At 47.2% G+C, this 13,072-nt stretch overlaps 1 protein-coding gene across 6 annotated transcripts in view; it reads right to left on the bottom strand.

The window, feature by feature from the left end:
• The window catches only part of LOC106601093 (myocardin-related transcription factor B), a 53,413-nt gene continuing 40,341 nt past the window's right edge, over window positions 1-13,072 (bottom strand). For all 6 annotated transcript variants that reach the window (XM_014193006.2, XM_014193009.2, XM_014193007.2 and 3 more), the window contains 13 exons: window positions 12,707-12,772; window positions 10,369-10,424; window positions 10,161-10,236; window positions 9,633-9,797; window positions 9,180-9,400; window positions 8,694-8,846; window positions 7,310-7,557; window positions 6,736-6,898; window positions 4,191-5,066; window positions 2,949-3,110; window positions 2,718-2,828; window positions 2,555-2,615; window positions 1-2,446 (listed from right to left, as the gene is read on the bottom strand). In XM_014193006.2, the coding sequence (XP_014048481.2) occupies window positions 1,938-2,446; window positions 2,555-2,615; window positions 2,718-2,828; window positions 2,949-3,110; window positions 4,191-5,066; window positions 6,736-6,898; window positions 7,310-7,557; window positions 8,694-8,846; window positions 9,180-9,400; window positions 9,633-9,797; window positions 10,161-10,236; window positions 10,369-10,424; window positions 12,707-12,772 (2,867 nt within the window). In that variant the 3' untranslated portion in view covers window positions 1-1,937. The remainder of the gene's footprint in view (window positions 2,447-2,554; window positions 2,616-2,717; window positions 2,829-2,948; window positions 3,111-4,190; window positions 5,067-6,735; window positions 6,899-7,309; window positions 7,558-8,693; window positions 8,847-9,179; window positions 9,401-9,632; window positions 9,798-10,160; window positions 10,237-10,368; window positions 10,425-12,706; window positions 12,773-13,072) is intronic.

The raw sequence follows: 13,072 nt of genomic DNA, 5'->3' as shown, positions 1-13,072 counted from the left end.
TCAGTGTGGAGATCATTTTAATACCCATCTGTTGGTGGTAATGGTACATACGGATCACACACTGCTTTGAAATGTGTTTTGAAATGTGTTTTGGAAGGTTGCCTCGTGATGTGATGTGAGTGACTGAAATCCCAACCCTACATCATCTGCTGGACTAAGGCTTCATGAATAGAGACACATTAGGCCTACTACAACAAAATGATACAATAACTATGCTTACATTTGAACCTGCAGGTCTATAGCCACACATATTGCTAAGCTGATCACAAAAGCACAAGACAGCCTTGAACCACCTCTGCTGATTCACTGTAACTCCCTGGCTTGTCAAACTGAATGATGTCAATTTGTCTGTTCTCGGTATGTCAGCCAACTAAGGTCAGACGGTATATTGAAGAGAGCCATTGAAATGCTGAGGGGAATTTACTGGTTATATTTCTGTCCGTTCCTAGAGTCAAAACAAGCAAAAGCGATATGCAACACAGATGTGCAGTGCACACACAGACACCAGCTCTACACACCAGCTCTAGCTCATGTGCACCGCACGTCACACATAAACAAGCAAGATTCAGCTGATCTGTACATTGGGATAAATCCACTCCAGACTTGACAATAGGGCTGAGAGAGAGAGAACATTTTCAAAGGCTCTTTTGTCGATAATATAAAGGACATAGGCCTGGGCTAGCTAGCTGCAGCAGTGCTGTGGGGTGCTGTGCCACCTATTGTGACCCCATGCACACTAAGGCAAAGCACGTTGTAGTTTGGTAAACAAACTCACATTGGCCCTACTTTCCCCCACACAAGAATAGAGTAAGAACAACAGCTGGTAAAAATGTGACGCCTCTCAACTTCTAATTTGGATTAATTCAAGAGTTCTCAGGCCGACAGCTCTCGTATTGTCAACCAATGATACTAAATGTGGGTTTCGTGCACTCACTGTTTTTTCTTACATGAGATTACTGCTTACTGTTAACACTCACTTTAAGTAGTCTCCTGCTTGATTTTAGTTACAACACTATCAGTCATCACTCTGTGTACTCTTTGGAAAGTCGTTAGTTGAATTAAGTGAAAGCAACACCTTGAAAATAGCAAGATATTTGGCAAATGGTCTTATAAGGCATAATGCAATATGTGCAGTCTTTTAGCATCTGTGTCCAATTCCCTCCCGTGATGGGAATCACATGGGGGCACTGAGTAAAACAAAGGCAGTTATTTCAAAGCCATAATGCTAAGCTAATACCACATTCCAATATGTCATATACATACACAGGACTGTAATACAGCTGCCTTAGTGATGTATGCAGCAGACAGACTACTGCTACTGTAGACATAGGCTTATAATATATACAATCTCTCTGCGCTGTCTGTCAAATCTATCACGAAAGTCAGTCAGTAACCATGCCACTGGCACAGTCAGAACCAGGCGTGAAATTCTCTAACACCTGGGTCAACATCTGTTTCCACTAGCGAGTTCATCCTGAGCCGGGGTCACATTCCTGATCCCGCTCCTTATCTACTGTAACGCCATTTCAGGAGAGACCCCCCTTCGTCAGACAAGGTCCTCTTCTGAAAGAGACCACAGGGGGAGATCAACCTCTTCATACCATTGATCTATACCACAGCCCAGCGGGTGCTTAGCCTTCCTTAGAATGAGTGGCTGTTATGAGGGACGATACCTCAGAGGGAAACAGCTATACTATATATCCAATGAGGAAGGAGGGTCCATGCCTCTAGCACTCTGAGCTGCTCAGAGCAGTGAGATCCACCACTAGTGCTGCTGTAGCCCTGCACAGAACTTCCCACAGGGACTCAAGGCCAGCAGCATTGTACTCTCCTCCCCCACCTCCACTGGAGAAGGACTGACCTCTCTGTCTCACTTATCAGTATGTGTGTGTCTCTCCCTGACAGCCCTCTGTCTGAACAGGCCTGTTTGACGCCCCTTAGTCCCAGTGTAGCTGCAGGTCGTGGGAATCCAGGAAGTCAGAGGAGAAGACCCCAGGCGGGGGAAGGCCCAGTGGGTTGAGCCCCTCCGTCGGCCCGGGCATGGTCAGGTCCAGCCACTCCATGTTGTCCAGGTTGGTGTGGTCCAGGTGGTAGCTGGAGGGGGGTGCACTGACATTGTTGAACCCGGTGGTGTCCGTGTCCATGGGGGAGTGGGGGGAGTGCTCCAGCAGCTGACTGTGCAGCTCTTCCATCAACCTCAGTGTCCGGGGCTCAGTCTCCCCCTTCAGCGTGCCTTCCAGGAAGGCCTCCAGCTGGTTGTCTATGGCCAGGGCTGTCAGGCTGGGTGGGGCTGGGGGGTTAAGGGTGGGGCCGGGCGGGCGGGCCACCTGGATCTGGGGCGGGGGGCGGGATAGCACCGTGTTGAAGGGCAGGGTGGTTACGCTGGCTGTCACAGGAAGCAGCTTGTCTGGAAAGGAAGGGTCCAGTCTGATGAAGGGGGAGATCTCTGTAGAAGAATAAGAACATGGGAGATGATGGATTCATGGCCAGGGAGGGACTCAGCTGTCTTAATGGAGAGGAGGAGACCCCAACCATAATCAAGTATTTTTCTCACCTCCACTCTCGATCAACACGTCAAACAGGTCGTCCATGTGCTGGCTGGTTGCAGTGGGTACCTGCATAGACAATAAAGACCAGTCAATACCTGCCTCAGCACCTAACAGACCTAGCAGGTCAGACCAGTATGTTTTAGAAGGGTGTTATAAAAGCTCTATTACCTGTGCAGCAGTCTGCATTCTGCGGGTCTGTTTAACGGCCTCTTCGTAGCGTGGCGGGTCCTTACTCTTGGGGACGTGGTTTGAGAAGTTGGGCTGGCAGGGAGAAGGGGACTGATGGACAGAAAAAACAATGAGATCTAATCCCTATAAGCTCTAAACAACCTATGCGGTCCACATATTCAACACAACTAATTGAATACATGTGGATATAATGCAGTATTTAAACAATACCTTGTTTGTTGGACCATTGGGGACTGCTTGGTTGGACGAGGCCCTGGCAGGGGACCTGTTCCCTGGGGAAGTGTTTAGGAAACACTGGGGGATCTCTGTCTGACCTGGGCCTGCTCTGAACTGGAACCCAGAGCCTGAGGTGGTGCACAGTGGGACTGTCATCTATAGAGGAATGATGAGCAGTGGTTAACCCTGTGGCACACACTCCCTCTGGGGCAGATAAATACTGGTCAGCTGTAGTAGTACACACCTCCGGTAGAAGGCACACAGTGGTTAGACAGGGTACACACTCTCTGGGAGGAATAAAAAGTCTATGTATTATTTTGTGGTAGTACACAATCTCTAGGGACACAATAAAAGGCTAGGGGTATCAGTGCAGCGCAACACAAAGCAGTGTGTTTCTGGGTGTGGGAGCACTTTTCAATGAGTGTTGTGCTGCAGTTGCTGTTGCCAATTCTAGCTGGCTGTTGATTCGGCCCAGTGGAGCTCTGCAGACCTGGGTTCAAATAGTATTTGACATCTTTCAATTAAGTAGTGTTTGCTTGAGCTTGCATTTGAGTGACAGATGGACGGAGTGTGCACTTTTGGGACTATTCAATTGGTAAAATTTGTCAGGCAGGCCCAGTCAGGCACAGCTTAAGTATTTGAAGGAAAACAAATGCTATTTGAACCCAGGTCTGGTCCTATAGAGACTAGAGCAGACAGCGTAGTCTAGTGTGCTGTCTGCCTGGCCGTCAGTCAGCACCTGCTCCAGTAACCGGAGCTTAGACAGACTCCGGCCCTCCTTTTGATGTGACTAGGAGAGGAATTCATCACCCTGGCCAGGCCTGCTATTACCTTGGCAACACACTAGATAAATCACCCAGAGAAGAGAATATTAAAGAAGTTGGAGAGGGAGACTCTCTGCTTTCAAAACACGGCTAATGCCCTAAGAAATGTGATTAGGCCGGCCCATCACAATAGAATGTAACCAGCGATTTATAATGTGTCTCTGGAAATGGTGTTATCCCAGAAAAAGGGCACAAAAACAGGATGTGCAATTTATTCAGCGGAACAATTCATCCACAGAGAGCAATTTATTTAGTCATGGTTTGGTGCAGCACACAGCCCATGGAGAGTACTATAACACAATACACAGAGACACTACAATACAGGTGGGTAAAATGGTGTCTGCTGACAGTACCTTGGGGAATATCCCACTCTAAATATGGGATTGGAGTAAATTAAACCATATATTCTCACCTGTGCCATGGGTTGGGTCTGGGTGGTGTGTTGTTGTTGGTGGGGTGCTGAGGCCTCTGTTTTCTGGATGAGGCCTGGAGCTGTAGTGCTAACTGTGGTCTGCAGGACCGGCTCTCTGACCTGCAGCTTAATGCTGTTGTTCGGTAGCTGGATGGTGGCAGTGCTGGTGGGCAGGGAGACAGGCAGCAGGATCTGTGTTCCAGGCTGGCCAGACAGCGAGGTCTGAGGCTGAAGCTGTCTGAGGACCTGAGGCACCTGCTGGTGGCTGATGAAGAATGGAGGCAGGGGGGACGTCTGCACCTGGCCTGAGCTGGGCTCCTCCTGTTTCACCACTGCTAGTGGGCTATGCGCAGAGGCAGAGCAGTTTGAGGCGGCCCTGCCCTCTTCTTTAACCTGGGCCAGGGCCATGGGGGCTGGAGGGCTGGGCAGACCCCTCTTCTCCACCTCTAGCTGCATCTTCAGCTCCTCCACCAGCCTCTGCTCCTGCTCCAGCTTCCTCATCAGCTCCTCGATCTGACGCTCCTTCTCGTGCAGTCGCTGGTCCTTCTCTGAGGTTCTGGTCTCCATTGGGCTGTCCTCCAGGCGGCCTTGTTGGGGAGATGACCCAGAAGGAGTGGGCCGAGCTGGGGAAAGAGCTCCTGGCATCCCAGCCTCCTCCATACCCAGGCTGGAGACCTCCGAGGGCGCGGGGGACTCAGGAGGTGTGGAGTTCATGCTCTCAGGTTGTGGGGCCCCTGTGTAGCCTGTCAGCTCCATGGCAGTGGCAGCCTGGCTGCTGGGCATCTCCTGATAAGGCTTTAGTCTCTCTATCAGGTCAGTCTTGGTGCCAGACACCGGAAGACCTCGCAGTTTCAGCTCCATCTTCAGCTCAGCTACCTACAGGCCAGGTATAATGAACAGTCATGAGTCATCATAACAAAAAACAAGCCCTCTCAATAAATCTCCATACAACATGTCACTGCTTAGGGGCTGTGCTCTGCCCTTTAATAAACTCAGCAAAAAAAGAAACGTCCCTTTTTCAGGACCCTGTCTTTCAAAGATAATTCGTAAAAATCCAAATAACTTCACAGATCTTCATTGTAAAGGGTTTAAACACTGTTTCCCATGCTTGTTCAATGAATCATAAACAATGAATGAACATGCACCTTTTGGAACGGTTGTTAAGACACTAACAGCTGACGGTAGGCAATTCAGGTCACAGTTATAAAAACTTAGGACACTAAAGAGGCCTTTCTACTGACTCTGAAAAACACAAAAAGAAAGATGTCCAGGGTCCCTGCTCATCTGCGTGAATGTTCCTTAGGCATGCTGCAAGGAGGCATGAGGACTGCAGATGCGGCCAGGGCAATAAAGTGCAATGTCCGTACTGTGAGACACCTAAGACAGCGCTACAGGGAGACAGGATGGACAGTTGATCGTTCTCGCATTGGTAGACCACGTGTAACAACACCTGCACAGGATCGGTACATCCGAACATCACACCTGCGGGACAGGTGCAGGATGGCAACAACAACTGCCTGAGCTACACCAGGAATGCACAGTCCCTTCAGTGCTCAGACTGTCCGCAATAGGCTGAGAGAGGCTAGACTGAGGGCTTGTAGGCCTGTTGTAAGGCAGCTCCTCACCAGAAATCACCAGCAACAACATTGCCTATGGTCACAAACCCACCGTCGCTGGACCAGACAGGACTGGCAAAAAAGTGCTCTTCACTGACGAGTCGCGCTTTTGGCTCACCAGGAGCGGTCGGATTCGTGTTTATCATCGAAGGAATGAGCGTTACACCGAGGCCTGTACTCTGGAGCGGGATCGAGATGGAGGGTCCGCCATGGTCTGGGGTGGTGTGTCACAGCATCATCGGACTGAGCTTGATGTCATTGCAGGCAATCTCAACGCTGTGCGTTACAGGGAAGACATCCTCCTCCCTCATGTGGTACTCTTCCTGCAGGCTCATCCTGGCATGACCCTCCATCATGACAATGCCACCAGGCATACTGCTCATTCTGTGCGTGATTTCCTGCAAGACAGGAATGTCAGTGTTCTGCCATGGCCAGCGAAGAGCCCGGATCTCAATCCCATTGAGCACATCTGGGACCTGTTGAATCAGAGGGTGAGGGCTAGGGCCATTCCCCCCCAAAATGTCTGGGAACTTGCAGGTGCCTTGGTGGGAGAGTGGGGTAGCATCTCACAGCAAGAACTGGCAAATCTGGTGCAGTCCATGAGGAGGAGATGCACTGCGATACTTAATGCAGCTGGTGACCACACCAGATACTGACTGTTACTTTTGATTTTGACCCCCCCGTTGTTCAGGGACACATTATTCGATTTCTGTTCATCACATGTCTGTGGAACTTGTTCAGTTTATGTCTCAGTTGTTGAATCTTGTTATGTACGTACAAATATTTACACATGTTAAGTTTGCTGAAAATAAACACAGTTGACAGTGAGAGGACGTTTATTTTTTTGCTGAGTTTATATCTATCATATAGTGAAAATCTATGTTTGAGTAAAATAAGCTATGTTTGTACGGAGCAGGAGTGAGCTTCACCTTCATTTCATCCAGGTTGGCAGGTAGGACACCAGGCTTGCGGTTTGTCAGAGTCTGGTTAGACCGTGCTGGGGAAGCGCTGGGTAGAGAGACCATGATGGGACTGGACAGACTGCTGCCACTCAGAGACACACTGGAGCAGTTGTTCTGACCCTCCGTCGACCTGTAGGAACACAGACAACAGAAGGAGGGTTTAGTGTTCGGCTGGGAGAAAGACTTTCCTCCATGTCCCATTATTCATAATCAACAGTCTCCGTCCGGGACAATGCACACAGGAATACTATATCTAAGCCAAACAGAAGCTGTGCAGGAAACAGATGTGGCAGATTACATCGCTATTATCCAGGTGTGGACTTATTCTGTTAGGGAGGATTGTTTGCTTGAATCACATTGTTCAAAGGAAACAATGTTTGCCTTCCAGGTGTAGCGATGATGTACTAACCGCCCTCAACACAAAGCTGTCAGTCAATTAAACTGCAACTAGAATGTGAGGGCTAGCCGCATTACTTGGCCTACGCTATGCAAGCTGCGGTAACACATAACATCCCAATGTCCTTTTTACAGCGGGCCATACTTGAGTGGGGCAGGAAGGATGGTCTGGTAGTTATAGTGCTGCTGCTGCTGGCTCAGTATCTGCAGCTGGAGGAACTGCTGCTGCTGATGCAGTAGCCTGGCGTAGGCTGAGTCCATGGGGGCCTCGTTGGCCTCCTGCTTCTGGTCCGGGGGGATGTACTGGTGATACTTTAGCTTCTTCACCCGCGGCTTGGGATCCTTATTCTTCTTACTGCGGCTCTTGTCATTGGGTGTCTTTGGCTGGCTTTGCTGCACAGGGGAAAAGAAGAACGGTTACAACCTACTGGATACTATCCGGGAGGAGCAGTGAAACGTTTTCACTGAAAACTTGAAAGGTTCATCTCACTGAGTGGATTGTGGACATGTTTAGTGATCTAAAAGCCTGTTCTGACTGTTATGAATAACATCTAAACATCTTGCCAGTATTGTGAGGCTTGTACATGAAATTGTGCCCATTTCATACTGTAGTATCAAATTAATATGTGGGACATTGTGATAACGCCCAGTGAGAAAGACAGGATGGGGAAATGGTATGTGGAAAGGGATGTGGGGTGACCCTTATTGTTCGGTAACTAAATTAGAGAGGTAGATGCAAGCCATAAAAACATCATAAGACCAATTCAAGTTGGTTTATGCAAACACACAGCCTCGAATGTGTTGCTCCCTGTTCTTCAACACGGGAGGGGCAGAGCTCAGAAAATATTCATTTGCTTTGAGTGTAAAGGATTGTGACAAATGCCCAAGTTATTGCTTTACTCCCTTCTCTTGCTTCCATCCTTTATGCCCTGAAGGCTAAGAGAAAGCCTGTCACTTAACCTTAATTGAAGACTGAGAGCGGCTGGCAGTTTAAGTCCATGGATTTGTGAAAAACTCCTCCAGGCCTTGTTGTGCTTTGAACCACATTTGAATTGGCCGAACCGTCACTTTCGACTCGTCTCTGCCTGCACTGACGGGCTCTTTCACTGTGACCGAACACAGCCCCAGTGTTTGTCCTCCCCTGACTTCTTATCTCTGATTACAGTGCCAAAGGAAGCAGCATGAAATCCACAACAGATCAGAGAGAGAGAGTCAAATATCAGAGGTGACTTTCATGTTTACAGGATATATTTAGTGTTTGTAGGAAAAGCTTGCTCAGCTAACTGGGATCAAAAAGGAACCAAAACATCTTCATTGATGAAATAAATAGCTTTCTGTACCAAGAGACAGAAAAGTTTGGTTATAGCTTGTAATGTGCTCCGCTAAACGCTATAAACAAATGTATATTTAATATTTGCATTGAATGTACAGCTTTGCACATTGCCATGAAATACCATACCTTTGCCACAAGGTTCAAGTACTCTCCATCAGGTGATATGACATCACTTTCTTTCAAATTTGTGGCTCACCTTTACTAACATGGGACCCGGCTTTGGAGGAGCAACAATGGTGATTGGCTGAGGCGTGGTCACTAGGAGATTGTTATTGTTCTGATGCTCATTGGTGGAGACATGAGAGAAGTTGAAGAAGTCTGTTGTGGACTGGGAGGTAGGTGGGCAGTGCTGAGATAAAAGAGACAGATAGAAACCACATGGCCCGTTCAGTAAGGAGGGGAACAGAGGCCTGTAAATCCCCCTCCCACACTAAGCCACAAGGGCAGAGCAACTGGAAAAAGACTAACAAAAGATGGATGTCGTCTAACAGAAGAAAAAAAACAGGAGGCAAATAATATTTTCTAGCAAGCAGAATTTGATATACAACAGGCAGGTGCACTGGGAGACTATTATTTAGGCCCAAAATGTAGAAACATAAAATATTTCCGCTGTTAGTCATACCATAACAACACAATTTAAGATGGGTATTTATAGGTGGTGAGGTACTGCGATGGGACCTACCTTCATGGTGATGGAGCTGGTCGGTGGGGAGGTGGAGAGGGCAACAGGGGCTTCTGTCACCCTGGGGGTTCTGGGGGAGGGTGAGGGGGCAGAGGAGCTCTGGGACTCCTGGCTGGCCGGCTGCTCTGGGGACAGGGCGTCGCTGCTGTCCTCGTCAAAGTTGTACACATCCGGTGTTTTCGTCTTGGGGAAGTCATTCTCCACCTCACCGTCTGGGGGATCTGCAACGTAACACGTGCAAAAACACAGCTTATTAATTACAAGTAGACCAATGGAGAGAGGTTTGTACTAAGTTGTTTCTCATGGTAGTCACTGGAAATGTCTCAGTGCTGTGTTAGTCGTAATAGGCACTTTCAGAAATCTACACTATACAAATATGCAGGGAGTGGGAGTTGAATGAGTTACTTCACCCTTAGCCTGACGATAATGTATAAAGTCAAGAGTGTTCTCTACCGGTGATGCCGTCCTTGACGAGACTGGGTTCCACAGGCAGAATGTTCTTGACCACCAGCTCCATGGGGCCGGGTCGCTGGGCCAGCTTCTCATTGAGGTCATCAGCCAGCCTGGCTCTCTTCAGCATCATCTGAGTGGCCTGCAGTGAGGGCTCCACATGGGTCTCTGTGCGACAGACAGCAACTCATCAGTAACTGCTAGTCTACCTAGAACTCACAACAGTACTGTTCTACTACTGTGCGTCTCACAGTGGAGACTATTTAAGGTGGTATGTCCTCATACCTCAAAGACAATCAATCAGACAACTGATTGTAACATCTCAAGAATATTTAATATCCTATGGATTGTATCCAATAGGGAGGGATACAATTTCACAGGATCCTCCTCTTCCATCATCATCTCTCTCCTGAGAGCTAACTTGGCCAGCTAAATGTACATGTACTTTCTGTTGGTAGCTGAGTATGCTCCGTATCATCGGTCTTCTCTACAGCCTATCATAAAGCATACAGTACATGGCAGTGAGCTTACCTTGCAGGATGTGCATGCGGACCAGCTCTGAACGTTCAGGTCTACTGCGGAATTTGTGCTTCAAGAAATTCTCAGTCTGTAAGAAAACAACATAAAACTACATTTAATCGAGATGATATGGAATGGCATATGTATGTGATAGTGTGTTTTTATCTCAATGAAGTACAATGAACACTAGTGCGAGTGAGATGAGTTTGTGAGGTCTTACCCTGGACCGCTGCAGGCTGCGGATCTGTTCGTGGAAGGCAGCAGGGCATTTCAGTGCTATGGGAGGGAAGATCAACATCATATACAGTGCGCTCCAAAAGTATTTTTATTTTATTTTTAACTAGGCAAGTCAGTTAAGAACAAATTCTTATTTTCAATGACGGCCTAGGAACAGTGAGTTAACTGCCTTGTTCAGGGGCAGAACGACAGATTTTTACCTTGTCAGCTCGGGGATTCGATCCACCAACCTTTCGGTATTATTTGGTCCCATATTCCTAGCACGCAATGACTACATCAAGCTTGTGACTCTACAAACTTCTTGGATGCATTTGCTGTTTGTTTTGGTTTTGTTTCAGATTATTCTGTGCCCAATTTAATTGGGCACACCTCTACATTAATGTGGATGCTAACATTATTACAGCTAATCCTGAATGAATCGTGAATAATGATGAGTGAGAAAGTTAGACGCACAAATATCATACCCCCAAGATATGCTAACCTCTCACCTTTACAATAACAGGGGAGGTTCTTTTTTCACTCATCATTATTTATGATTTATTCAGGATTATCCGTAATCACGGTAGCATCCACATTAATCTAGAAGCTTTTAGAAACATATTCTATTCTTATTTACAATAAAAGTGATTGCAAAATTCCACAATACATTATTTACCATGAATTTCTATTGGGGACAAAATAATCAAAAACACAACCAAAACAAACAGCAAATGCATCCAAAAAGTTTGTACGGTTACAAGCTTGATGTAGTCATTGTGTACTAGGAATATGGGACCAAATACTAAACTTTTGACTACTTTAATACACATAAGTGAATTTGTTCCAATACTTTTGGTCCCTTAAAATGGGGGACTATGTACACAAAGTGCTGTCATTTCTAAACGGTTCACCAGATATGGATAAATAAAAACTCAAATGAAAGCTGACAGTCTGCACTTTAATAGTCATTGTATCATTCCGAATCCAAAGTGCTGGAGTACAAAACCAAAACAACAAACATTTGTCACTGACCCAATACTTTTGGAGCTCACTGTAATTACCTATATCTTCTAATGGGTAAAAGGTAAACTCGTCATCAAGTACAACTACATAATGTCTCAGATATGACATTTCAGGAGACAATAATGTCTGTTATTTCTTTGGAAGAGAGGATGACCTTGCTACTACACAATAGCTGACTGGAGTAGGACAGGATGTCTCTGAATGTTCTACTCATACAACTAGTGAGACAGTCAGGCCGAGACTTTGAGCTCATCAGACACACTTATCCTGCTGTTGGCACGGCTACACCCATTAGTCACCTCTAACTAACACAAGCACTGTTTGCTCTCTACACACACACACTGAGGTCTGAACACACACTGACCAGTGGTTCTTCTTAGTCAGAGGGAGTGTGTCAAACTGAGGAGCAGAGCTAAGCATTCCTGAGCATCACCCAAGTCCTTGCCTGCATACCTATTGTAAGTCCTCTGTGTGGGAGAACCAGAGCGATTCACCTAGTGTCACTGGCTGGGATGTTCCTGTGCTGCCTGTGCTAGGGCTGTAGTGGGGGTTACTGACCTCCAGCGCAGGCCCAGTCTCTGACTCATACAGCTCTGACTGTGGAGCCTAATAAGAGGAGCTTAGAGTCCTCATGGAGGAGGCCTCTTAGTGCTGGACAAGACAAGACAGAGCACACTCCCAGCACTGAGAGTGCTCTGGTCTGGGGCTCCTGCAGCTCTAGCCACAAATAACTTCGCTACACCACTGTTCTCCCTCTCTCTGTGTCTGTCTGCTGTCTGCTTTCTTATCAGTCTGTCTGCTCTAGTCTGCAACCCACTGGCTCCCAAAGAGACTAATCCAGTAAGGGCAGCAAAAGGAAGGATTCTGCTCCATTTTGCTGACTTTGAGAGCCGGGTGTGGAAGTTTTCAGTATGCCTTTTGGTTTCTGGTATGCCACTGGCCACCGATGTATGCCTCACTGTGGGTTAACCATTCCGAGTATTTATTTATTCTACAAACATCATGACGAGGTTGTGGTGGAGGGTGGTCGAGACATCAGTGGTGGCAGAATTCCACCCCTGTATAGTTGTCATAATAGTAGCAAATCAGACAGCACGTAGTTCAATCTATGGTATTAATTTAGGTAATAATTGTATGACATTTATTTTCTGAGAGCTTTCTGGAACCAAGACCCACTTTAATGACTGTAGTGTGGGTGCAGTTATAATTTTCCTACATGCCAGACCAATAACCTTAACTCTGGTAGAGGTGAGTTGCAGTATATTAAATCCTTGGTGGTTTGAGAGTGGCGGTACCCAATGCTCAGTGGTTATACTCACGTGGCATGATGCCCTGCTCCACTAGCTGCTCACGGGTGCGTCTCTGCTGCAGGCGGCGCTGGAGGACTGTGGGAGAGAAGCAGAAATAGGTTAGAGTTCAACCTATGCCCAACTAGCCTGGTCCCAGATCTGTTTGTGCCGCCATGCCAATGACCATAGGAGTTAGCAAGACAGCATAAACATATCTGGGACCCTCCATTTACATCCCAGAGCTGGGACGATGAACTGAAAATGATCGATACCAGTCACTGGTGCACATTCATGTTATAAAATTCTGGCAATTTATCGCAATATGGATTTTGTCCACCCAGTTCACCTACACACCCAACCCACAGATTAAGGCAGTAGGTTACTTAAAACAGAAAC

The sequence above is a fragment of the Salmo salar genome, chromosome ssa03, assembly GCF_905237065.1.
Source record: "Salmo salar chromosome ssa03, Ssal_v3.1, whole genome shotgun sequence".
Taxonomy (NCBI): Eukaryota; Metazoa; Chordata; class Actinopteri; order Salmoniformes; family Salmonidae; genus Salmo; species Salmo salar.
This window is presented reverse-complemented; position numbering and strand designations above follow the sequence as displayed.